This window comes from Eretmochelys imbricata, chromosome 19 (genome assembly GCF_965152235.1).
Source record: "Eretmochelys imbricata isolate rEreImb1 chromosome 19, rEreImb1.hap1, whole genome shotgun sequence".
Lineage (NCBI taxonomy): Eukaryota > Metazoa > Chordata > Testudines > Cheloniidae > Eretmochelys > Eretmochelys imbricata.
In genome coordinates, this window is record NC_135590.1 from 19248443 (window position 1) to 19276190 (window position 27748).

A 27748-nucleotide genomic window follows, 5' to 3' on the forward strand; every position below is an offset into this window, starting at 1 on the left:
CTACTTGCATCCGACGAAGTGGGTATTCACCCACGAAAGCTTATACTCCAATACGTCTGTTAGTCTATAATGTGCTACAGGGCCCTTTGCCAATTATATTGAGAACTTTTAAAAATTGCAAAAGTCAAATACTCAGTAGTTAAAAATACTAGTATTAAGGTTTCCCATCCAATCCTAAATTTGCACCCTTTGTATCTGTTATATAATCTTTAATTATTTGATAGTCCCCCACTGTGATGTCTATAAGGAGATAGCTTTCAGGTCTGAGTCACAGCCATGAACGATATAGAGAAACTAGTCACCTATGGTTATGGCAATACAAATTATCAACAGGGGTTGAGACTGTTAATTGTTATAAAAACGTATTCATTGACTATTTGAAAAAAACACATTGATTAAGTTCTGCTTTTAAGAACCGGATTGGTTTTTAGTGTCCTAAAAACCCAAGAGGCTGGTCGGTGCTCACCTTGTTTACTCTCAAGCCTCCCCAGGAAAGGGGGTGAAGGGACTTGGGGGGATATTTTGGGGAAACAGGAACTCCAAGTGGTCCTTTTCCTAAATCTTTGTCTAACTTACTTGGTGGGGGCAGCGATACCGTTCCAAGGACAAGGAAGAATTTGTGCTTTGGGGAAGTTTTTAAACTAAGCTGGTAGAGATAAGCTTAGGGGGTCTTTCATGTGGGTCCCCACATCTGTACCCTAGAGCTCAGAGTGGGGAGGGAACCCTGACAGAGGTGGGTTAACTTCTGCAGAGGTGACCTCTTCACTAACTGCTGCAGCACTGCACTGTAAGTGTAGCCAAGCCCTTAAAGTTCTTCCACAGACTTCAAAGCAGTTCTTAAATACTCGCTGCCCCTTTGCAGCCCAGCCAGATCAGCACCCAGTACATGATGAACCTGACTTCTTCACAACTGCAGGCCAAAGGGCACTGCTAGTGACAAGCAAATATCTGAATGCGTCCCATGAAGTGAGCCGTAGCCCACGAAAGCTCAGGCTCAAATGAATGGGTTGGTCTCTAAGGCCCCACAAGTCCTCCTGTTCTTTCTGCGAATACAGACTAACACGGCTGCTCCTCTGAAGCAAATATCTGTTCGATATCCTCATCAATGATTGAGACAATGGCATAGAGAGTGCACACATAAAGTTTGTGGATGAGACCAAGCTGGGAGGATTGCAAGTGTTTTGGAGGATAGGATTAAAATACAAAATGATCTGGACAAACGGGAGAAATGGTTTGAAGTACACAGGAGCCATTCAATCCAGACAAATGCGAAGTACTCCACTTCGGAAGCTGCTCGCAGACAGACTGGGCATGCCTGCCTGGGACAGGGGGCTGTGGGAAGGGACCTGGGGGGGTCATAGTGGCTCTCAAGCTAAACAGGAGTCAAACGGGCACAGCTGTTGCCAAAGAGGCGACCGTGACTCCGGGCCGCGTTAGCCGGCGTTTTGTTAGCAAGCCCGAGGCGCAAGCCTCCCGCGCGGACTAGGCCCCAGCGGCGCCGGCTCCCCGCTGCAGGAAGGAGGTGGCGGAACTGGAGAAAGCCCAGCGAGGGGCAACGCAGGAGCGGGCAGGCCTGGAGACCCGACCGGCGGGCGAGGCCGGGGCCCGGGCGCGCTCAGCCGGGGGAACCGCCTGAGCAGGGCCAGGCCGCCCGGCCGCGAGGCGCTAGCGCCTCCTCGGTGAGCCCGGAGCGCCGGGCGGGGCAAAGGCCCCTCGGGGCGGCCTCGCCAGACCCCGGGCGGCCCGGGGCCGCGGCCCGCTCCGCCAGCGGCGGCCCCGCCCAGCTCTGGAGGCCGCCCGGCTCGCGGGGGTGGGGTGGGGTGGGGTGGGGTGGGGCCGGGCCGAGCCTGGCCCGGCTCGCCTCCCTTTGTTTGGCCCGGCAGCGGGAGGCCGCAGCTGCCGCGTTAAATCCCCCAGCTCTGCGCGGCAGGTCTCGCCGTTTCCTCCAATTGGCCGGAGGGAATACCGGTGTCCCGCCTCCCACCTCTCATAGGTTTCGAACGATGCTCGTCTGACGCCCAATATGCTGATTGGCGAATGCCGGGATCCCTGGAAGCAGTTCCGGGAAACCCCGCGTGTTGCCGGGGTCGCGCCGCCGTCCATGAGGAGAGAGGAAGTGCGCGGGCGCCATTTGCAGTCGCTGCTCAGGCCTCAGCCGCGCCGCGCAGGCCGCGCTCCGGTGAGTGCCGGGGGGAGGCCGCCGCCGCGGGGGGGGAAGAGCCGGGCTGCCGCGCTCTGAGGCGGCGAGTCCGCGGCCGGGCCTGCGCCCCGCATGGGGAGCCCGGCGCGGTAGCGAGGCCCGGCGCGAGAGGAGGCGGGCCCAGGGCGACCGGGGCCTTGTGGAAGGCGGGGGCCGCAGGCCGCGCTCGCAGAGGCGCCTCCGGGCACCTGGCCGGGGAGGGGGCGGCTGGGGAGGCCAGCAGCGCACGCGGCGTCGGCTTCGCTGGCGGGGCGCGGGGCCCGCCGTGGCGGGTGGGCGGCCGCTTCCCGGCGGCGTGGGGGGGCGGGGGGCGCTTTGCGTGCGGGTCGGGCCTGGCGGCGCGGGTGGCGGGAGACCGGCCCGCTCCGCTCCACCACGTGGACTGGCTGCCGCCTGCGGGTGACGAGAGGCGGGCGCTGGCTCCTGCTCCGTGCGAGGCTTCGCGCCGGCCGCGTTGCGTTCCAGCCGCTGTGGGCGAGGCGCAGCTCGCTCCCTCCGCAGCCTGTGCCGCTGCAGGGCCGCTCGGGGAAGCTGCCTGCAGGCAGAGCCCCGTGGCTGCTGGCCCCGGGAGACCCCTGCCCTGCCCCGTGTGCGTGGGTTGGCTAGGAAACCTCTTGCCTAAATGCGGATTGATCTGTATTGCCATCAGGGTGGCGACGAGGACACATCTGTTCTCTGTAAAACCACCCGTAGGAAGTATTCTGCTAGTGTGGGTTTTAGTAAGCTAAATTTCACATTAAACCTATTTAAAATAATTCAAGTTACCACTTACCTATTTCCTTCTAGATGGTAAATCTTACTTAGTGTGAGAGAGAGCTAAAATTCTCTAGGACCTGATCACTATGAAACTGCATTTTCTTTTGTAAACTTTACCAAACTTCTGTTCAGTACCATTTTGAATAAAAATACAGGGTTTTAAAGTGGATTTAGTTACTGTATGTTAGTGGCCTGGTTATCCATTACTCTGTGAATGTAGCCAGTTACCCTACTTGGCCTATGGTTCAACATAGGTTTATTTAGAGGAAGTTGCTTAGACTTTTCTTTGTATCTTTTTTGTCTTCTCTCCCACTACTGAGCAAGAAGATTCCAGCAGCTTTGATACTTTTGTGCTGTGGAGAGCATTGTGAGGGCCACATAAACATTTTGGAGTCCTATTTGTGATGTATTACAGAACAATTACTGGTGTCATACACAGTATATTTTGTAGGAGTAAAAACGCTTCTGTAATTTCGAACTACAGTGCTTTTTTAATCCTTTCTGTGAAGTGACTGGCTTTTCTGTGTAAATTATAGGGTTTGCAGACTAGCAAAAATTCTACTTAACCTTTTTATTCTAAAAGCTGTGTTTCCTAAGAGTATTTAACATCCCTACTCAAGTGTCTGTCTAGGTAGTTATGATGTGAATCACAGTAATACTGGATTTATTCTGGCATTATCACTGTGTGGTAGGTAAATGATTATTACCTCTGTTTTACAGATCGAGAACTGAAGTGTCCTTTTGGAAGATAAATTCATGGATGTTAGGGCATGTCTTCACTGCAGAGTTAATTTGAGTGATAACTCAAGTATTGTCCCTAACTTTAGTCCCATCCACACCCAAACCCTTAACTTGGTGTGCTCCTGTTTGTAACTTGAGTTGGCTGACCCTTTTGTGGGATGGAGATGGGGGTTAGCACAATTTGTCAGCTGCTAGTACAATCACCGAAGCCTGATATATACTAGGAAATTAGGTCGGTATAGCTGTTGCTCAGAGGTGTAAAAAAGTCCATACCCCTGAGCAATGTGATTAAACTGACCTAACCCCCAGTGCAAGGTCACTGGTAGAAACCCTCCAATTGACATAAGTAGTGTCTTGCAACTGGAGAGGTGTTAGGCTAATTTGACAGGGAGTTGACTCAAATGTAGATAATGTAACATGAGTTAATTCTGCAGTGAAGTTACAGCCTTCGGCATTCATACCATGATGACAGGTATACATCTATATAGATACTCTTGAGCATAGCCTCTCAACCTGGGGTTGTAATGACCTCCCTCTAGATGTGGGGGAGGTGTCCCTATGCTTTCCCATATCATGAGGTCATTTTATGGGAAAGGTTAAGAATAGCTGGTCTGGAGGGGTGGATGTGTTAAATACTCACTGTAACAATTGTGTTTACTGTACTAGAAGTTAGACTTTAGGACCTTGGTAATCTGCAAAGCTCTTAATTTGCATGAAGGCAGTAACTTCAGAGCAAAAACGTAGTCCTGTAGCTTGTTCACTACTTTTACGCTAATTAATGTTTTGTAGTATATCTTATATAATTGAAACTGTCATAAATAACTACTCATTTGTATCACAAGTATTGCTTAAGGCAGTGGTTTTCAACCTTATTTTCATTTTGTGGACCCCCTACATTTCAGTTGAAGGTGTTGACCCATTTGGAAATCTTAGACATAATCTGCGGGCCCCTTGGGTCCTGGACCAAGGTTGAAAACCACTGACTTAAGGTAAACTGATGCATTATAGTTAGGTTTTTTTTGGTGTGTGTGGAACTTGCAAAACTTTCTTCTGGATTGCCAGTCGGAAGTGTGGGCTAGTGAGGTTCTTCAGTAATTCAAGTCACTGTTCAACTTCCATTATAAACCCTTGCATTCCCTCACATCTTTCTTAAATTCTTCTTTTGGATTTGAACTGTCCATGATCTTAGAAAGAACAGGAGTACTTGTGGCACCTTAGAGACTAACAAATTTATTAGAGCATAAGCTTTTGTGGGCTACAGCCCACTTCATCGGATGCATAGAATGGAACATATAGTAAGAAAATATATATAATACACATACATACAGAGAAGGTGGAAGTTGCCATACAAACTGTAAGAGGTTAATTAATTAAGATGAGCTATTATCAGCAGGAGGAAAAAATCTTTTGAAGTGAGAATCAGGATGGCCCATTTAGACAGTTGACAAGAAGGTGTGAGGATACTTAACATGGGGTAATAGATTCAATATGTGTAATGACCCAGCCACTCAGTGGCTGGGTCATTACACATATTGAATCTATTCACATATTGAATCTATTTCTCCTGCTGATAATAGCTCATCTTAATTAATTAGCCTCTTACCTTCTCTGTATGTGAATATATTATATATATCTTCTTACTACATGTTCCATTTTATGCATCCGATGAAGTGGGCTGTAGCCCACAAAAGCTTATGTTCTAATAAATTCGTTAGTCTGTATCTGCAAAAAGAACAGGAGTGTTTGTGGCACCTTAGAGATTAACACGGCTGCTACTCTGAAACATGATCTTAGACTGAAGGTAACTTTTTTTGGGTGAAGGGAGGGATAAATCTGTTCTGCTGTGCTTCAGTAAAGCTACTGGGGTAGCACATAATTTTTCAGTTTCAGAAAAACCCTTTTTTGATACATTGAACATTTTGAAGTTCAGCCATTTTGATTTATCAATGTAATGTTTTTAAACCTCCAATGAGGCACTAGTTGTCTAGTAGGTGGTGATGGCGGGGGGTGGGGAGATTAAAGTAAGTAATTTAGGGCAGGTCTACATTATGGGGCTAAATCAACCTAAATTATGCAACTCCAGCTTTGTGAATAACATAGCTGGAATCGACGTATCTTAGATCGACTTACTGTGGTGTCTACACCATGCTGGGTCGATGGGAGTTTCTCCCGTCGACTTACCTTATGCTTCTCATCCTGGTGGAGAACCGGAATCGACAGGACAGCGATCGGCAGTTGATTTAGTGGGTCTTCCCTAGACTCAATAAATCGATCCCTGGATTGAGCGCCACAGCATCGGTCCACCAGTAAGTGGAGACAAGCCCTCTGAAATGGCTTTGGTGCAGGCTCAGTGTAGAATATCCATAAGGTTTTTAGTTATGCCTGCTGTACTTTAAAGTTGATTATGTACAGCTTTGCTGCTTCATGGTAGCATAACTGTTGTAGCAAGCTGAATAGCAGTCCGGAACAAGTCCATGTTCTCAGCAGCTGTATCATCTTGTAGTGGGATTTATACTAAAAGAGAACTATTTTGGTGGGGAAAGTGCAGGTTTGACTACTTGAATTACTTGCACATAACTCCTCCCCCACATCAGGTAACTAAATAACACCCAGAGTTCCAACTTTGCATGTGGCTAGACCTCAATGAGGATTAATTACTTTGACTTTGAGATATGGATGGGCAAGTAACTCAACAAAAATTATACAGTGCTGTCTTTAGTTGCACAGTTGGCAGTGCCAATATGGAGTCTTTTACGTAAAACACCATTCTGCAACTTCAAAATGGTGCAGTTAGGTAATGGCCTGGACACCAATATGGATTCTACACAAAACATCCACACTTACAATCTGCAGTTGCTCCCAAACTTTATATACTGCTGCTTGCTTAATAGGCACATCTTTATACGTATGCACATCCTGAAGTCCACCTGTCTTTGCACATTCTACATATTTCACGCATAGCAAAGTAAATGATCCTTCTGGAAGTGTATCTATAATCTTTGCATACATCTGGGTTAAAGAATCTCCCTGTCCTCCCGAAACTTGGGTTGTACAATTTCTGTATGTGTACCTAATCAGGTTTATATGTGCATTTTGTGCTTTCACGTATGGCTCAAACTACCAACCAGCCATGTCATGGGCATGATCCACGTGCAAACTCCAACATCTCTACTCCTTTTTCAAACTTGCTTCATTTCAAAGTTCTTTTCTAGTCTGAATAATGAAAGTAAACATGTTACCTTCTTAATCAACTGATCTTATAGCATATTCAATTAACTTTCTTTGGTGACAAAAATTGAACTGGTGTTTACTTCTGGTGTCTTTGCATAGCTGACACAGCTAAGAGGAAGAGAGCTGGATTACCTTCCTCTTTGTGCATCAGTATGACTCTTGAATTCCAGTTATACCTGTGCAGCCCCATTGAAGGCAATGGGGTCATAAGGGGTGTTGCAGGGGATATGATTTGGCTTGTGTGTTGGTGAAGCAAGGAGGAAAAATCACCATTTAACACTCAGATTCTGATCTGAGTTTGCAAAACTAGCTGATGGAAAAAAAATCTCTGCTTGTGATTGGAATGGTGTGCATGTTCATCTGGAAATCACTGAGACACAAATTACTCCTACCGTAATACCTTCATGTTTCAGAGTAGAACCACACTTAAAGAAGAGTTTGCAGTTAGACACATGACAGGAAATGCATAGTTAAGGATGAATAATCTTAACTTTGCTGGTTTGTGCACATGCATTACAGTACTCCTAAATTATGTGATCTCATACTAATTCTCAAGTTTTTTTTACAAAGATAAACATGTATAGCATGAAGAATACACTTGACTTACATGAAGTGAAGTAAAATAGGCTTAAAATTCATACTAAAAGTGCATTCTGCATTGGAGTAATACTGTAGCAAAAACTTATTGGATTGTACACTCCTATATAAATACTAAGCTGACAGTGACACTAAATATTTCATACCATTAGGTTACAAAAGTAATACTTCATAGCTTATGAGAAGCTTTAGCTGTGGAACTGCAAATTCATTGAGTTTGCAGCTAAAAGTGTACAACCAATAATTCTCAGCACAAGTTTTAGGTAAGCTTGAGAACATGACTAAAGTCTTAACATCTTCCATCAGGAGAGAGTTGAATACTGTGTGAAAATGACATTTGAAGTGTTAATCCAGCTTTAAGAAAAGCCTCTTAAAGGGACATCAATTTAAACTACTCACTTAGGAACATTTTTACTGTTAGAGGTAAAACAATTACTGTAGTTGAGGCTATTTGTCTATTTCACTTTTTTACTTTGTGTAATCAGTTTCACACTTTCCCTGTATTTTCTTGTGCAAAACCCTACAAGTGAGAGAAAGTAAAGTAAAATGATTGTCAAGCTACAAAAACTGGCAAAGGAGTTGGGGTGGTGGGGGAGAAGAGACAAGACTCAAAGGCTGATATGGTACCTGAAACAATTTTTTAAAACTATTTCAAGGTATGGGGGGGGGAGGGGTGGCTTCTAAAGATACCTAAGGAGCAAATTTCTAGCCTTAATTTAGCATTTATTGACTTTTATGTAATTCACTGCACAAACTTAACATTGCAGTAATGTTTTGGGATTTAATATAATGTGAGTTTGGTGAATATTGTGTGTAGAGGTGAATAAGCATGGTTCTGTTGACATGTTTTGTACAGTAATACTGTCACTTTAAATCAGAGTGGATAAACAATTGTTTTAAAAAACCAGAAATCTGATTTTTTTTAATTTAAATCAGATTTTTTTATGAAATGCTTTTAGAGGGGAAAAAACCTATCTAAAGATAGTTTTAATTAAGACACATTATAGCTCATCATGGAATAGGGATTATAAATTCTAATTCTATAGTATGAGACAATATATTCATGAAAGTTTTAAGAAACATTTTGTAAATGAGCTCCAGTAGTTCATGGATTTAGGGACCCAATCTTATAGGGTTCCAGGGGCTTCTGTATAGATTATTTAGGTTAATCTTTCTATCTACCCAATGGGACTCGGTCTAGAAGATAAAATCAGAGATGCTTAGTTTTGCAGTTCTCAAACTGTGGATTTATGTCTGCAGAGATAACATGGTTGTTAATAGCAAAAATAATAGCATAATAGCAAAATTAATAGCAACTTCTAAGTGCATACATGTATATCATGCAGCTGCAGAAGTTGGCTTTGTTATATAGCTTGCATGAGGGACTGTCACTTGAGTCTTGTCCCCTCCCAGTCACCACAGTTCTCTCAATCCATTGCAGAATCTCTTGTCTGTCTAATAAGAATGATTTGGCTCAAGCCAGCAAATTTGCCCTGGTGCATTTTCAGAGCAGTGCATAGGCTTTAGTTTAGAAGCTTTGGATATGTTGCTTGTCTGTCTTGGGTGTAGTTATTTAGGAGATTTGTTCTGTGGTAGCTGACTAGATATCTTGAGGCATAAACATTAGAAAAGGTTTATTCTTGAACCATCTTCAAATCATGTATTCCAGTACATATTGCATTGCTCCTGTCATGTTGCATATGTCTGTGTAGTTACCGTTCCATCACTGATACATATATCATCAACTTTTCTTTCATGTCTTATAAGGCCCAGCACTATTTGCATCTCTGCTGATCTTATACAGTTGACAATCCTAATTAAGTAGTTGGTTGCAACCTCAGCCATGAAAGCTGAGGTGAAAACATCTATTGGCCGGCTAATAGAGAAATTGAGACAAATTGTACAGTGAATTAGGCAAAGCCCATTAGAGTGGTCTAAGACAGTAGCTGTGCCTCTTTGAATGTACATCCTTGCAATCTCTATTGATTGTTGCATCAAGTCTTTTACTTACGAGAAATTCAGGATGCTGCAGTCATGGCTGCGTTTGAAACTAGTAAAATTCAAAATATCTTGTTGTGCTACAATTTGCAGAATCTAAAACATTCTACCTGAAGTGGTTTTTCACTTTCAGATTTGTACCACTATGGATTGAAATTGGTAATATGTCGTAGTATGGCACTTTCCATGTTTGAGTTCTGAAGCATGCTGAGCAAAAGAGTATGGCCTCTCATGTAACATTAAGTTGGGTTTGAAAGAAGGCATGACAGCAAGCCAGGAAACTATGTGAAAGTTGGCAAACGTATTGACATTGATATGTTAAGATACCCTGCATAAGAAATAATCATTTTAAGATTAGAGGAATGGGAGATGAAAATAGCAGTAGTTTTGATGTGGCTTATGGTTCACCAATTGAAGGGTGTTATGTAATACACCAGTACACTCCAGCTGCTATGGTAACCAGATACCTTACTGACAATCAAAGTTGAGTTTAGATCTGATGTACATGAAGTACTTTAAAAATGTAAATTCTTCCATGTACATGTTCCACAATGTTACAGAACTGTACGTATTGAAACTTAAATCAGCTGCATCCCAAAAGCATTAAATACGATTTTGGTACAGGTCGTTTGCAGCATGTATACCAATTAGTTTAGATAAATCATGCATTGTCCTACAAACTAGTTATTTCTGGCTTAATGTAATATAGCTCCTGAATTTTTTCCAGCAGCATAATAAAATGGCTAATCAGGTGAATGGTAATGCGGTACAGTTAAAAGAAGAGGAAGAACCAATGGATACTTCCAGTGTAACTCACACAGAACACTACAAGACACTGATAGAGGCAGGCCTCCCACAGAAGGTGGCAGAGAGACTTGATGAAATATTTCAGACAGGTATAATATACATTTCTTGTTTCTGATTGGTTATGAAAGTGAGGGCATACCATTTTCAAATTTTATAGATTAAGGTTTAAAAATTCTCACTGTGTTTGATCTGTGTAGCTCTGAATGTATTGCTACTTTCACTTCCCTGAAGGCAAATTGGGTTTGACACTGACTCTTTTTAATTATTGGAATCATCCTTAGTGTTGAATGACATCCTAGTTCCTTCAGGAGACAGTGCATCAGTTTGTCTTAGACTTTCACAAGTAAAGATGTATGTTCCAGCATACTAAACTGCACATTTTTCTTAATCCAAATAGTCATCACTTCGCTTTTACTTTTCTACTGTCAACTCCTCACAGTGACTCTTAGAACACTTAAGGGCTGAGTAGGTGGCTCAGTAGGGAAAGCAACTAGCTTGTCTTGACTGGGACAACATTTGAACTCCAGTCTGCCTATGGATTTTATGTTCTGTCTAGTTCCAGCTGAACAGTTGAATCCATGTCAGTCATTACACTGAAGTTTTCACTCTAACTGCATTTTAACACAGTCCAGGAGTAAGCTATTCAGCAAATTGAATAATATAGTCTCTGGAAATCCTAGCAAGAACGGGTCCCTTTGCAGGAAGAGGTTTTTTGTTTTTTTTGGTTTTTTTTTTTTCTTTTGGAGGATAATTTCCCTCCATTATTTTGGTCTTATAAATGGAAACTTCCTCTTCCTCTTTAGAGTGTTCTTTGAACGGATTTAGAGACATAAATGGAACTGCTTCATGCACTTACCTGAATATCTCAGTGACAAGATGCCAGTTTCTCCTTTTAAACAGTCTAAAAATTCCACAAACCAAGTGAAGGCAGTTCAAAACAATACCTTATCCATCTTCAGTATGTTGATATTCTGGCTTGTGTGGGCGATCTCTTTTGGAAGTCAGTCCAGTGAGTTTCTACCAGCTTTTATTTGCTTAGAGATGCATTTCTCTAAGTGTGGGTTATGATAATATCCACATCATGGCTTGAGGATAGATGTAAATGGCTGGGCAAGGGACTTGTAGGACTCGAGTCTAGAAGGAGTTGCAATTGTGTTGTGAGGAGTTCTCAAGTAAGAGTATTTTAACCCAGAAATTGACTAGCTAGTATGACTTCATTGCATGGGTAACTTTTGAAAACACATTTGTTCAAATTTCCTTAATGCCAACTGAAGATGTTCTACACTATGCAGGGTTTTATCAGCTCTATTAGTTTCTTTTGATGCCACAGCCAAATTTGGGGATGTACTTTGGGATTTTTTAATCTGCTCAGTCTTTTCACTTGTGAATGATACAGGTGCCTTCCAATATGCAGGATCATTTCTGAAATGCAGTCTTTGTGCTCTGTACTATTGTGTTTTTGAACTCCAGTGGAGATTAAGGAGTGTGCAGTAATTTAAATTCCAGAATGTTCAGTGTTGTGAGGAGTTCTCTGTGTGGATTCACACTGAAGTCTGTTAAATATCAGCAGGTTTCTTGGAAAATGTAATCTTTGTCTGTAACTGGCAGCACTCCACAGCTTCCATAAAACCACTGATATTCCAAAGAGAGGAAAAACTTCCAAATAATTTGAAAATAACATGCGATTCAGAACTGGTCCACTGTCTTTGGGTCTGTACCTGTACAGCTGCTAATAGTGTACTTGGGGTACATAGCAGGGCTCGAAATGTCTTTCTGGATACTAAAAACTGTGGGTGGGTCAAAATGTTTTTTTGTACTTTCCCAAGTGGAAAATCCACTGTAATCTCCACTCTTCCCACCTACTTCAAGAAGTCAACAAATTGTTCTATCTCTAATGCTTTTTGAGGTGAGGCGGGAGGTGGCTATAAGTGGCTCAGGTCCTCAGTCAGTTGGCTCCCTTTTCATTATGGATAGGGTACAGGCAAGTGAGTAAGATATAGGCAATGCTTCCCTGTCAGTGTATTTTAGAATGGCTCCATTCAAAGAAAGGAAACTTAAAGCTTTGGGTTCACAGATCTGTTGGAAATATGAGCCAGAGTTTTAATTATTTCAAACCCTGGTATGTAGCATTGTTTTTTTGCAGCAGATTGGATTTCCAAAGCTTCTGAAACTATTACTCTTGGTTTAATATTGCACTTAGTTTACTGTAGTGCCTAGGTATATACATTTTAATTTCTTAACTTTTTCATTTGTATACCCATATCCTTTCATATACTTGTGTAGGAGTATGTAGTTAATATTAAATAATGCATAATTCTATTTACTAATATGCAGTATAACTGTTGCTTGTTTTAAAAGCAAATAGCTTAGTTGTTAGCCATCTTGCTTTTGTATAATTAAACAGAAATCTGTAACTTTTCTATCTTTAACTTTTTAGGGTTGGTAGCTTATGTCGATCTTGATGAGAGAGCAATTGATGCTCTTAGGGAATTTAATGAAGAAGGCGCCCTCTCTGTATTACAGCAGTTTAAAGAAAGTGACCTGTCGCATGTACAGGTAAGGTGAGAGCTCCAGAAGTGTGAGCAGATAAGTGTAATGGTGTTTTGGCACTTCTGAGTTCCCGTAAAGCAAATACTTGATGTTGCAGTGTTCTAATGTTTCAAACCCAAATTGGAAGTTTGGCATATATCTTTGATATTTGTATTTTGAGTGCAAGGCAAAAGCCTCTAATGCTGGAATGAGCACTATATATTGAGTGAATGTGTGACCTGTTAGTGCTAGCTGGAGCCTTATTGTCTTTAACAATCATCAGTTTGTTCTGATAATTTACATCAGCTGGGATGTTCTTAAGGATTCCTTTGGCATTTTGGTTATTACATTAACATGACACATTGGCTTTTGTGATGTGTAAGATCCAGTGGCTTTAGATGGCTTTTTATAATACGCTTCAATTGAATTACTTTATAAATTGTATCTACAGAACAAAAGTGCATTTTTATGTGGAGTTATGAAGACCTACAGGCAGAGAGAGAAACAAGGAAGCAAAGTACAAGAGTCAACAAAGGGACCAGATGAAGCAAAGATTAAGGTAATGTATTTAGATACAAAAATTAAGCTGTAATGGAGGAGCAGGTATATTTGTTTCTAGAAAGAGACTGGGTAAATATGAGTGTGCTCATAAATCCTCTTCAATACACTGAAGTAGCATACAACACCTGTTTGGAAGCTTTCCACTCTGATACTGTCAGGAAATGCACATTAGACAAATACTTAAGAGGCATGCTTCCACTAGTAAACTAGCAGGTGTTTTAAATTAAATACTTGATTTGAAACTTTGGTTGCTGTAAGTATGTAAATTTGAATGACTAGACTGAGGCCTGTCTGAAGAGAGCATGCCTGAGTGACTTTTTTCCATCAGATTTTGTGGTAATATAGATATTTTTTGGAAACTTGGAAATAAACATAGCACACATCTTAAGCAACTGTTATGAATAGGGGTCTACTTAAATTGTGGAAAAATCACACTTTTTGCAGGTTCAGCAGGATGTAAAGCGCAAATTTCGTGGATATGTTCATACAGTTGTAAGTTCTGTGCCCTCTTTACGTCTGCGCTGCTGCTGATGGCGGCACCACCTTCAGAGCTGGGCAGTGGGAGAGTGGCAGCTGCTGGCAGAAGTAAGGGTGGCATGCAATATGCAACTATATTTGTTGCGCAAAAGTCAGCAGGGTTTCTGTAAAGGGAGATCATGTCTTACTAATCTATTAGAGTTCTTTGAGGGGGTCAACAAACATCTGGACAAGGGGGATCCAGTGGATGTAGTGTACTTAGATTTCCAGGAAGCCTTTGACAAAGTCCCTCACCAAAGGCTCTTACGTAAATTAAGTTGTCATGGGATAAGAGGGAAGATCCTTTCATGGATTGACAACTGGTTAAAAGACAGGGAACAAAGGGTAGGAATAAATTGTAAATTTTCAAAATGGAGAGGGGTAACTATTGGTGTTCCCCAAGTTTCAATCCTAGGATCAATCCTATTCAACTTTTTCATAAATGATCTGGAGAAGGGGGTAAACAGTGAGGTGGCAAAGTTTTCAGATAATACTAAACTGCTCAAGATAGTTAAGACCAAAGCAGACTGTGAAGAGCTTCAAAAAGATCTCACAAAACTAAGTGATTGGGCAACAAAATGGCAAATAAAATTTAATGTGGACAAATGTAGAGTAATGCACATTGGAAAAAATAACCCCAACTATACATACAATATGATGAGGCTAATTTAGCTACAACTAATCAGGAAAGAGAGCTTAGCGTCATCGTGGATAGTTCTCTGAAGACATCCACGCAGTGTGCAGCGGCAGTCAGAAAAGCAAACTGGATGTTAGGAATCATTAAAAAGGGGATGGAGAATAACTTATTGCCCTTATATAAATCCATGGTACACCCAAATCTTGAATACTGCATGCAGATGTGGTCTCATCTCAAAAAAGATATGCCCGCATTAGAAAAGATTCAGAGAAGGGGAACTAAAACGGTTAGGGGTTTGGAATGAGTCCTATATGAGGAAAGATTAAAGAGGCTAGGACTTTTCAGCTTGGAAAAGAGGAGACTAAAGGGGGATATGATGGAGGTCTATAAAATCATGAGTGGTGTGGAGAAAGTGAATAAGGAAAAGTTATTTACTTGTTCCTATAATATAAGAACTAGGGGCCACCAAATGAAATTAATGGGCAGCAGGTTTAAAACAAATAAAAGGAAGTTCTTCACTCAGTGCACAGTCAACCTGTAGAACTCCTTGCCTGAGGAGGTTGTGAAGGCTAGGACTATAACAGGGTTTAAAAAAAGAACTGGATAAGTTCATGGAGGTTAAGTCCATGAATGGCTATTAGCCAGGATGGGTAAGGAATGGTGTCCCTAGCCTCTGTTTGTCATAGGGATGGCAGGAGAGAGATCTCTTAATCATTACCTGTTAGATTCACTCCCTCTGGGGCACCTGGCATTGGCCACTGTCAGTAGACAGGATACTGGGCTGGATGGACCTTTGGACCCAGTATTGCCGTTCTTATGTTCTATGTTCTTATGAACACAACTGTGAAATTTGCTCTTTATGCCCTGACCAACTTGTGAAAAAGTGTGGATCCACCCACACTTCCCCCCGCCCCCCCATTTTAAGTAGACTTGTATGCATAACTGTTGCTTAAGATGTGCTCGGTGTTTTATCCCAGGTTTCCAGAAGTATCTATATTACCACAGAATTTTGATGGAAAAGAGTCATGCCAGGCATGGCCCTATAGTATAGGGTAAAAGTAAACAAAAGACAAGATTTCACGGTCCATGATGTGTTTTTTCACAGCCATGAATTTGATAGACGACCCCACCCCACCCCCCCAGGGGGCAAACTAGGCACCCAAAAATTTAAAAAAAAAAAATGCAATCAACTTTTGGGAGGAATATGTAGTGTGCTATTCAATATGTCATACAGAATGCACTAAATACTGGAAATATGTTGCATGTTGCTTCTGGGACACCATGTCAGTGTGTTTGCTTAAAACAGAAGTGTGTTCAGGCTTCCTTTTCTGAAAAGCAAGCTGAACAGTTTTTTGCTGTAAACTTTTCTATATAACGTAACACTTCTGTGCCCACTGACAGTGGTCTGCACAGCCTCTTGAGGAGGTCTATAGCTTGCTGTATGGTACTGGCAAAGTGCAAATTAGGAAATGTCAATCCCAATTAACTGTCATATCATTATAACTATCTAATGTAACAACTTTTTACAATTTTCAGGCTTTGCTAGAGAGGACTGGTTATACTCTGGATGTGACCACTGGACAGAGGAAATATGGGGGCCCTCCTCCAGACACTGTCTATTCAGGCATTCAGCCTGGTATTGGAACAGAGGTTAGTATGTGCAGATTATTCTACTGGGCCTTTTTGTTATGCTTTTACTAAGAAATTCAGGAAATTAGAAGTAAACAATACAACAAGTAAAAGCGTAGAGTCTTGCAGATAAGGACACACTTCAGTATCCTATTGGCTTTCCGCAGTTACGTTCTGCTTCTGCAGAAGATAACCACAGATGGCAGAAGAAGCAGAGATGGTGTAGAGAATAAAACTAGTTGAACAAGCTTTTAAAATAGGATAAGATGACCAAACTGTCAGATGACTTACAAGTCTAGCCAAACAGATCTGATTGAAAAGAAACCATTTGACCTTTTTCTTGTACAATGTGACTGTAACTTGAGGGACACTAATTGGTTTTGTTAGAGACTACATGCAAAAAATGGGTTTTAGAGTAACAGCCGTGTTAGTCTGTATTCGCAAAAAGAAAAGGAGTATTTGTGGCCCAAAAAATGGGAAGATGCTTGCAAATGTAAGTAAAGTGTTCAGGTAGAGAGCTCTGAAGTGTATACTAAATAAATGAGTATTTGTGGATGGGTTGCCTACATTTTGTGGATCGTTCACATACATTTTGTTTCAGTTACACAAGCATCCTGGAAACTTTCAGAGGACTACTATCAAAACTTCAGTTCTGTCAGTGAAATCTATTAACAAAATTATTGAAAAGGCAAATTTAATTAATTGAAGTACTTTTCGTTCAAATAGTCTTGAATCTACTGTAAACATATTGGCATCAGTAGCTGCCCCACAGCATCTTAATAGAATCTTCCTGTAAATTGTTGTAGGGAACCCATTGGTGTTATCTCTCTTCCAACGAGCTAAAACATTAGTTTTAAGGTGGTGTCATTTCCTTTTAATATTAACCAAAATGACTGAAATATGTAAATAAACGTTGATTAGTTGAGTCCACTATCACTTGTCCACATCCAGCTGTTCTGCAATAAATTTGATATTTTGCTGCAAGTGAAAATAACAGTCACTCTCAATTAAATGTGTATATATATAAAAAAATAAATAAGAGGCAAGAGGACACAACACTTAGTAAAGGAAACTTTTATATATCTGTCTGAAAGGACCTCTTAATTATCCTGCATTGTGTGGCTCAGTCTGGTGTAGGTCCCCAGCTTTTAAGAGCCCTAAATTCACCCTGAAGTTGCAGTTCAACAAAGGAAAACTGAATGAAGTTGGATATTTTAGGGTTGGAGTGGCTTTGGTTTTTGTTCTGTCGATGCATTTATGATTGCTGTTACCAAATTCCCCCATCCTCCTCACAAACTTAAAATTTAACTGAATTTTATATCCACATCACACTCTGGTTAACAGTTTGTATGCCAAATTTTAGCCTAGATTGACATTGTTTGCCTAAATTGAAGACCCTGTGCAATGTGGATGTATAGCTGAAACTGCTAAACTGCTCCTATAGCTATTTACAGAAATAGAGTTTATGTATCCATTTTATGACACTTAATTTCAAATTGTATATGTTGGTATGTAAATCAGGAGCCTATTATTATCCTTTACATTGAGAAGCTATTGATGTTATATAAGTGGTGGTCTGGCTGCTCACCTCCTTTTCTTAGCTCCTCCATAGTAGCCATGTACAACGGCTGGTATTGCAGACTTCCTTTCTACCTAGTGTAGCAGAATGGTTGGGAGTAGTACAGTGATTGGTAACCCCTGTGAATCTACGTTGTATAGTTGAGAGGGTTTAAGAACAGGCAACCTGATGGGCACTAATTTCCATCTTTTATATACATGGAGAGGAACTCTTTTATCTCCTTCTCCGGGGATGGAGTTTGAATTAGGCATTAACACAACTGACTTGTATACTAAATGCATGAAATGGCACTGTGAAACAAAAGTCAAGAAACATTAAAGTTAAGATTGAACTCACAATCTTATGCATATGCAAAAGGATACAACTTGGGTCTTGAATTCCATCTAATCAGGCCTCAATGATTTGTGTATAGAAATAGTAATATTCATAATGGTAAATGGTTATTTTTAAGGCTGGATCTTCCATCTTTTCAGTATTTATAGGTATTATAGTGATGCTAAAACTTATACTGAGATTGGGGCCCTGTTGTGTTAGGCATTGTACACTCACTTAAACAGGCAAGGCAAAGCATGGGAGGGGAAATGGAAGCACAGAGGTGAATGAATTCATTGTGTGGTGCTGCTGATGTGATTACATGACATAGTATGAATGACAAATATCCATTTATTCCTTAGGACAGCATAAAGTAGTGTTAAATAGCAGTATTATGACTCCTACCTGAAGGCACTCAGTTGGAGTCCCCCAAGACTCAATCACCCTTGTTCATGAATCCACTAGGGACACAATGTCGTGTTGGTGTAATCAGCTCTGTCTTTCTGTTGCTGTTTACCTCTTCTGATACCTTCTGTATATTGGGGCCTGGATGAAAACCAGCTTGTTGAGGCTCCTTTAAAATAAGGAGATAATGCTGATTTGAAGACTTTGCAAAATCTACAGTCAGTCTGGAGGTCTTGTTAAATTTGTTTTTAGACCCCCAGATTGCTTTTTTTGGCCAGAAATATCCTTTTTGTCAATGGATGCTGACAGTTACATCCCCTTGCCTCCTGCAATCCCCTTTTCTCCGTTTACAGTTTTCTGTAGTTTTGTTACCTTTAGTCTTGACTGTTGGGATGGACTATACATCAGGCCTAATGAGAGTTCATCAGAAGCTCCACCTTCTGAATAGGGCAGGCTGGCAAGAACATATTGAGCTTGATTGCTTCTAGAGATACAAGACAAATAAGCTTTACACTGCATGAAATGCTAAATTCTTAGCCGACAACCACACTTCTGGCTGTAGGGCAGAGGTGGGCAAACTACAGCCCCTGGGCCACATCTGGCCCATGAGACTGTCCTGCCCGGTCCCTGAGCTCCAGCTGGGAAGGCTTGCCCCCAGCCCCTCCCCCGCAGCCTGAGCGCACTGTGCCACCAGCGCTCTGGCCTGCTGCTCTTGCCAGATAGCGTGGTGGCGCGGCTGGCTCCAGCATAAGGGGGTGGGGAGCAGGGGGTCCTGGGTCAGCAGTCAGGGGACAGGGAGCAGGAGGTGGTTGGATGGGTCGGGGTTCGGGGGGGGCCGGAGGGCGGCAGGGGGCAGTTGGATGGGTCAGGGGTTCTGGCCGGGGTGGGGGGGAGACAGGGAGCAGGGAGTGTTTGGATGGGTCAGGGGTTCGGGGAGGGGGGTCAGGGGATGCAGATCAGGGGGGTTGGATAGGGCGTGGGAGTCCCAGGGGGCCTGTCAGGTGTGTGGATAGGGGTTGGGGCAGTCAGGGGACAGGGAGAAGGGGGGGGTTGGATGGGGGTGGGGTCCCAGGAGGGGGCAGTCAGGGGACAGGGAGAAGGGGGGGGTTGGATGGGGGTGGGGTCCCAGGAGGGGGCAGTCAGGGGACAGGGAGAAGGGGGGGGGTTGGATGGGGGTGGGGTCCCAGGAGGGGGCAGTCGGGGGACAGGGAGAAGGGGGGGGGAGCAGTTGATGGTGGGGGCCAGGCTGTTTGGGGAGGCACAGCCTTCCCTACCCGACCCTCCATATAGTTTTGCAACCCCGATATGGCCCTCGGGCCAAAAAGTTTGCCCACCCCTGCAGTAGGGGGAGTGTGGTATATCTACTCCTATTGGGAAATTGATCTTACAGTAGCCTATGACACAATTTGGCAGACTGGTGTGCACTACACAAAGTCAAGAATTCTTCATAGATTGTACTGGTAGCTAGCTGGGGCTGTGAGGTAGATGTTTAAGTGGCTCTGTAACTGGTGATTCTAGAAAAACAGACTTCTGCAAGGCACAGTGCTGATACCAATTTTATTTAATGTAGTCACCAGTGACCTACTGAATACTTCAAGGCAGTTCATGTACACCAGTATTTGTTTGTCCACAAGGGACTGACTTCAAAAGACTGAAGAGAACCTGAACAGTGAGATGGCTGCAATAGGTGACTATTGACTGAAATCAAGAATATTACTTAATTTGCCAATAAGTTCTCACTTTATATTAATCCTCTTATGGGCTTTCCCCTACATCTTAAAATATGAACACATAGAAAACTTGTAATTGCTAGTTCTAAAACATTGGATGCTTGGCATCTAAGCCTATGATTGCAAAGTCTATGATGTTGTTTGCACAAGGGGCAGCTAAAGATGTACATCAACCTTTAACTCTTGCATTTCCTAACTTCTTAGTACTTATTGTGAAGCCTTTTGGATTTTTTTTGGTTTAATTTCCTAAGTATATCTAAAGGAAAAGTGCCCAGTTCTATAGCAGACACCTGTCAGTCACAAATTCACTTGTGTAAAATAGTTTTAGGCTAAGTATGCAGCTAATATCTCACTGTATTATTTGGATTGAGGATATAACATCTGCCATAACCCTGTTGTGCTGATTGTGCAAAACTCTTGCACTGTGTGCAGCTAGCACCACAACCATGTGCACCTAACAAGCTGACAAGTTCTGTTGACAAAGCTTTCTTCATAGCCAATCAACTTGTCCTGCTTCTGAAGCTCATTAGGAAGATGGAGCTTAGTTAACTACTGCGCACACATAAGTGTTTAACTAGTGGCTTAATGGAATTGTCTACTGAATGTGTTTAGTTCTACACTTTCAAACTCTGCATGAAATTTAAGCCGAACTTCATTAAACTTGGCAAAGCACATACTGCTCCTCAAATCCTGTTTATAAGTCCAGTTTGACATTACATAATGCAGATGTTTGTGTTATCCCTGAGTGGGAAAAGTGGCAGCTGCTTTATGATGAGGAAAATGCTTTTTATGCTCTCAATTCTAAAAGAAAGGGGTTCTGCTGAAACTTTTAAAAAATCATCTTTTGGCAGAGGCCAAACATAGAGCAGTGCTTGAGAATAGAGATTGTAGTGGAAACTTGTTAAATATACTAATCTGCTATTAAGTGACTGCTGTATCTCTCTTCCAAATGGGAAGAACTCTTAAAACTTAAGTCTGGATTTTTAAAGATACATGTGAAAACTACTGTTTTACCTATTAAGTAACTCAGATAAAGTGTGAAGAACATTTGGTATGTTTAACTTGGTTTTCTTCTGAGTTACCAAACCCCATGTTTTGTGTGCCATTAAGTGCATGATACTCTTAAACTGTGTTGGAACCCAACTTCAGGTGTTGCTTGTGGGTACTGTGGCTCAGAATTAGGGTACTTGGTATCATGTCCAGCTCTGTTTGGATGGAAATTCAAATTCAATTAAAAATGCACAAACATTTTATTTTTTATTAAATAAAACTACCTTAAGTGCACTGGATAACTTTTTTTTTAATGTGTCAAAACATGTTTGCATTTAAACCTGATTTTAAGAACGTTTATCTGTAATTTATGTATTGAACTGTTTCTGGCCACCACATCCTTCAATATTTTACAACTAGTAGGTCTTATAATTTAACACCTAATTTCCATTCATACATTGGATGCAAAAAAACAAACATTCCTGCTTTTTCAGATCCAGGGTTTCTCAACTTTGAATGAACTAATTAAATAAACTGAAATGGAAAAAATATTCTCCCTGCATCTTCAGAATAGGCCACTGCTGTCAAAGCTCTTTTAGCACTTCAGTAAAACCTGGTTGAAGGCGCTTAGCCAGTGACTTCCACCAGTTCGTTGGGTTGACTGTCTTTTTTTTTTTTTTTAAAGTTGGCTGCAAACTTAATACTTTTTGTATTTCATTTAAATTATTTTAATATATTAGTGAGTTTAGGCTGTAGACCCCTGCAGGTCCCCAGCTGCCCTGCAGCTCCCGGTGGCTGCAGAGGGACCCTGAAGCTGCTCAGTGGCTGTGGGGGGAGGAGAGTGCTGGACCCTCCTCCCTCCCCATTTTGTCAGGGATGGTTTTTAGTAAAAGTCATGGACTTCTGTGACTTCTTTTTTATTGCCCATGATCTGTTCCTAACTTTTACTAAAAATATCCATGAGTCCTGTATTTTCAGGAACATGGGCCGGTACAGAAAGCTGCAAGTGGGGACTTTCTTTCCAGACCAGAAGATTAAAGTGGGGGATGTTGAAATGCCCTTAGTGATCCTGGGAGACGCGGCATGCTACTTAATGCCATGGCTCAGTAAGTGCTTCAAAAATCCCTAAGCCGGACCCCACCAACAGTAGGGTCGGCCCTCCCTTGCTGCGTACGCACCGTCCTCTCCAGCGCTCTAAATATTAGTGGTTTTAGTACCCTGAGCATGCGTGTTGGGGAAAATGCTTTCTCAAATTAACTTAAATAACCTCTGTGCTCTTTTAACACATTCTCCTAGGTACTGATGATGTGGCTAGTGCCACAGCTGATCAGGGCTTTGCATAAGAAGCAGTATTCAAATCACACTATCTCTAATACATCGTGGTAAAAAATTTTGTTACTCTCTCTATGGCAGAGGAGTATTTTAATCATCCTTGGGCTCCTTCTTGTTTGAGAGTATTAAGCAAATAATTGTTGTCTTGGTTTTGTTAAAGGGAAGTGGTCTGCTTGAAAATCGCCTATTGAATCTTCTACCTTCTGTTGAAAGAATCCCCCCTGAACCCGAAAGCTGAGGGAGATTAGAGGAAACCTTTCTCTTCCTTCATGGTCTAGTAGATTTCACAGTCTTGTTAGTCATTCACTTTTTATCCTAGCATATGTCTAGCCAACAGCTAGGAGGTGTGATTGCTAGTGCAGGTAGATGTGCACATACTAGCTCTGCTTAATCTAGAGCAGGGATTCTCACGGCAAATTTTTTGGTGGTTTCAGATCTTGCTGGTGGCCTTGCTGACAATTTTTCCTAAAATACTTAACTTTCGGAAAAACAAATATGCACATATACATGTCCAAATCATTGTAATTTATGTAGGATTTTTTCATTCAGTAACAAATAATTGTCTGTCCTTTACTGTACCGAAGCAGAATAGAAACACACACAAATAAGGTGCTTTGCATGTTCTTGTCTTTGTTGTATCTTTGCTTTTTTGGTTTCACTTTTTTTCTCCCTAAGACTTGCTAGCTGATAAGTCTTCTGCTGTGAAAAGAGATACTTGTATGATTGTTAACATCACTTTTCACACTTACTCAGCTCTGGCAAACCCTGGGACAAATTAAGGCCTGGATGGGGAGGTGGTCAGGGAGGCAGTGGGGCCCAGGGATGATGGCAGGGGTGCCGAGCTTGGGGCCGGAGCCTGGAACCAGAGTTTGCCACTGTGTGGACAGAGCCCAAAGCCCCATGGCCAAAGCCTGCCTCCCGTACCCTTGGGAAAGTGGGGAATTCACCAGCTGCCTGCACCTCCAGCATTTGTGTCTCCAGAGGGGGGCAGGACCCAACCGCTGCTAGTGTCCCTGGGAGAGGCTGTGGCAAGAAAAGGCCCTGGTGGCCACCTTTAGAAACCCTGATCTAGAGTGCTAGATATACAGTAACGCCTCGCTTAACATTGTAGTTATGTTCCTGAAAAATGCTTCAAGTGAAATGATGTTAAGTGAATCCAATTTCCCCATAAGAATTAATGTAAATGGGGGGGAGTTAGGTTCCAGGGAAATTTTTTTCACCAGACCAAAGACTGTATTGTTTTTTATTTTTATTTTTACTTACACACACACACACACACGTTTAATGCTGTACACAACAATGATGATTGTGAAGCTTGGTTGAGGTGGTGAAGTCAGAGGGTGGGATATTTCCCAGATAATGCCTTAGTGCTAAGTGATGAACTTTGGCTGAGCCCTCAAGGCTTAACACATTGGTTAGTCTCTAAGGTGCCACAAAGTACTCCTTTTCACATTGTTAATGTAGCCTCACACTCTACAAGACAGCATGAATGGAGGGAGGGGAGACACAAGGCAGAGAGAGACAAAGACACACACACCCTGTGTAAGAGACACCTGCATTGTCCCTTTAAGTATGCTGACCCCACTCCAAGTACATTGCCTTTTTAAGTAGATTAGCAAATTGAGACAGCTGCTGCCAGCAAGCTCCCTTTGTCCTGAGCCCTGTCATGTGTCCCCCCCCCCCTGGAGATAAATTACAGGAGATGGGGGTACAGGAGCAGGGGGGAGGGGGACACCCTGATATTAGCCCCCTTGCCCCACCGCAAGTAGGAGGCTTCTTGGAGCAGCTCCAAGGCAGAGGGCAGGAGCAGCACATGTCAGTGGGGGGAGGGACAGATGGGCGGCTGCTGCACAGGGATCTTAGGGGAGCGGGGAGCTGATGGGGGGGTGGGGGGAGGGCGGCTGCCAGCCCACCCTAGTTCCAAGCCCCCACCAGCTAGCTCTGTCCACTGACAAAGCAGGTGGCTGCCAAACAACGTTCTAAGGGAGTATTGTGTAACTTTAAATGAGCATGTTCCCTAATTGATCAGCAATGTAACAAGGAAACAATGTTAACCAGGTTTCAGAGTAACAGCCGTGTTAGTCTGTATTCGCAAAAAGAAAAGGAGTACTTGTGGCACCTTAGAGACTAATCAGTTTATTTGAGCATGAGCTTTCATGAGCTACAGCTCACTTCATCAGATACATCTGTTAACCAGGACGACTGTAGTGGTATGGTCACTGCAGCAATGCTGCTATAGTCAAGATGGTAACTCTGGCAGAGCTAGTGTGCATATGTCTACCTGGGCTGGGAATCACCTCCCTGCTGTGGTGTAGACATACCCTGGGATAAAACGTATAACGTTAGCTAGCTCATTCTGACTAACAAAGTTTAATGTAGACAAGGTGCGCGCTGCCTCTAATGTGCTGAGATGATAGAGTTTAAGCCTTGCCTTTAATTACATGGACTTAGTATGTGTTTAATTGTACACTGCCTTGGCTAACAGCAGGTTGTCCACCCTAGACTTAACGTGATGCAGGATATCTTTTTTAATCTTGGTCTAGATAAAGGCCATGAGAATATGTATACCTGTGATGAGAGTATTTGGTGTTCTTGAGTCTGCTCATAAACCCTTGTACTTCTTTCAAAACTGCTTTAAAAAAATTCAAGACATGCGACTTTGCTTTCTTAGAAAACTGCATTATTTAAAAAAAAAATAAATTGTTTGAAAAAGAAATTGGGTGGACACGTGTCTGTAAATTGGTGGTAAAATCTCGATACCTCTCCGCTTAGGCATACATTGTGTGTATCTTCAAAACTGTTCTTATAATACTTGTGTTCGGATGCTCAGAGCTCTCAATAACATTCAACTGTGAGTACTGAATTTCTGTTTGATATGCGTCCAAAAGTGACTCTGAGAAATCCGACCAATTTTTGAAAACTGACTTAATTTTTCTTCTTCCTAAACGAAGTTTTAAAGTTAAGGGTGTCTACCATTCACTACATTTAGCAAAAATTTGCCAAGTTAGTTTCCATCCTGCACCATTTAAACTTACTATTTAGAAAACATCATGGGTATATCTTTACAACTTGACTTAACAACAACAAAAAATCCACCAACCAACAAGTACAGCAAGGGTGAGAACTTGTTTCTTTTTGACAGAAGTTACTACAGTTTAGACTCGGGGAAATGGAGAAGTTCAAACGTGAATAGCTATATCACCTCAGTTGTGTTTAATATATTAAACCTCTAGTGTTTTCTGCTCTTCCTTATTAATTACATATTTAAATCTGTCTGTTTTTGTGTGATACATTTTTAGGTTTGGAATGGGCATGTTACTTATGAATGGCAAAGCCAGACAGACCAAAAATAGAATATCTTGAATGAATGGCTGGGAAAACTTAAGGATAGGTCCACTCTGAAAAGTTAAGGTGACCCAGCTATGTCTTTCATTGGTGTGAAAAATCCATACCCCTGATTGCCATAGTTAAGTTGACCTGTCCCCCAGTGTAGACGGTGCTAGGTCGACGGAAGAATTTCTTCCATCAACCTAACTACCCTCTCTAGGAGAGGTGGATTAACTGCATTACTACAGGGATGGGAGAACTGCTTCAGTTTAGCCACTCACTACAGCTGCAGCTGTGCCGCTGCAGTGGTTTAAGTGTAGACATATCCTAATTGTGAAATGAGTCTATAATGGATAGATAGTATTACAGCCATAACTAGGGGTTTCTTCTATATTTGTTCATAAATTTATTGTTCATGCAGTTTTTGTTCCCAGAGAACTTCATTTAAAGTGCCAATTCCAGGTCAGAATCTGCAAAGGCTTTTAAAGAGGTTTTGTTTTCTCTCCAGGTTTTTGTTGGCAAGATTCCCAGAGACTTGTATGAGGATGAATTGGTGCCACTCTTTGAGAAGGCTGGTCCAATTTGGGATCTGCGCCTCATGATGGATCCTCTGTCTGGTCAGAACAGAGGTTATGCTTTTATTACCTTCTGTGGCAAAGACTCAGCACAAGAAGCAGTCAAACTGGTGAGTTAATTCATTCTAGACACAGCAGGTTAATAGTATTACTCCACCAAGTTTAACATACCTTCTTCAAAATCCCTCCTCAAAGCTCAGCTCTGCTATAGTTCATGCAGTGAATTGCCATGTGACTGTGGCTGTGTGGTTGATCTGTGATTATTGCTGCTGATTGGTTTCAAATTGTGTGCACCTCCAGTCTGTGGTAAAACATACTGTGTTACTCCTTCTGCAGCCCCAACACCTTATGTACAGATGCAAACATACTTTTTCTTCCACCTGTTATATCTTTGGTTTGGGGCTCTGCACCTAGGGACAGTCCTGGTACAGTGAGGCTTCAGCCTGCTTGGGCCTCTAAATTGAATCACAATATAAGAGTTGTAGGAAAAATAAAGTATTACGTACTAGGTTTCACCTGTGAGCAGTGACTTTCACTACCTGTTATGTCAGCACAGTTCCCCACAGTACAAAGAATCCAAACTCTTCCTGTGGTTTTTTTTTTAAGGAAGTATTAGCTCAGATTTTCTCCCTGGACTTGGCCGTTTCTGGGGTTCTACTGTTAAGGCTGCTAAGCCCCAATCTAGACCTGTAGTGTTAAGAAAACTTCAGTTTGATTCTGTATTAAAAAATGAACTTAGTTCTGGGGTGCAGGCAACAGCCAGAACAGAGTAAGAGAACTGAGACCTCAGGAGAAATGGCAGACTCAGTGCCCCAATCTCCCTTTCTTCTGGAAGCTGGAGAAGGTGTCATCTAATCCTCCTCAGTCTATGGCCATCTGAAGAGACAACCTCATAAGACCACAGGGCAACTTCATGTGACATCGCTGCTGTTTTGCAATCAAGTTTCACTATGACATTGAAATATTTGAATCTGCCTTCTCACTACAGAGGGGCGGATGGGAACACTGTCTCTCCTACTGCTTCCTTTGCAGTCCCAGGAGAGCTCTACTCAGCTGCTTTACCTTTTCCTGCTGAGGTACAGCAGCTCTTCCTCTAGATTCCTGACATCAGGGAGAGCAGAATAGATACTTGATAGGCTCAGGCTGAGTCAAGAGGAACTCCTAGTAAGGGATTAGTCCCTTCCCTCACAAAAACATGAGGGATAGCCCAAGAGAAGGAAAGAGTGAAGACTCTAGTTGACAGCTGTCCCCAAAAGACCATATGCCAGCTGTGGAGAACTAGAATGGAAGCTGTAC

At 42.3% G+C, this 27748-nt stretch overlaps 1 protein-coding gene across 3 annotated transcripts in view; it reads left to right on the forward strand.

The window, feature by feature from the left end:
* Positions 1–2025: 2025 nt before the first annotated feature.
* The window catches only part of HNRNPR (heterogeneous nuclear ribonucleoprotein R), a 51635-nt gene continuing 25912 nt past the window's right edge, over positions 2026–27748 (forward strand). Inside the window, exons 1-6 of one of the 3 annotated variants that reach the window (XM_077837715.1) lie at positions 2026–2179; positions 10254–10419; positions 12768–12886; positions 13311–13418; positions 16110–16223; positions 26386–26562. In XM_077837715.1, the coding sequence (XP_077693841.1) occupies positions 2102–2179; positions 10254–10419; positions 12768–12886; positions 13311–13418; positions 16110–16223; positions 26386–26562 (762 nt within the window). In that variant the 5' untranslated portion in view covers positions 2026–2101. Of the gene's footprint in view, positions 2180–10250; positions 10420–12767; positions 12887–13310; positions 13419–16109; positions 16224–26385; positions 26563–27748 lie in introns of all 3 variants that reach the window. The other 2 variants (XM_077837714.1, XM_077837716.1) reach the window with 2 other exon arrangements.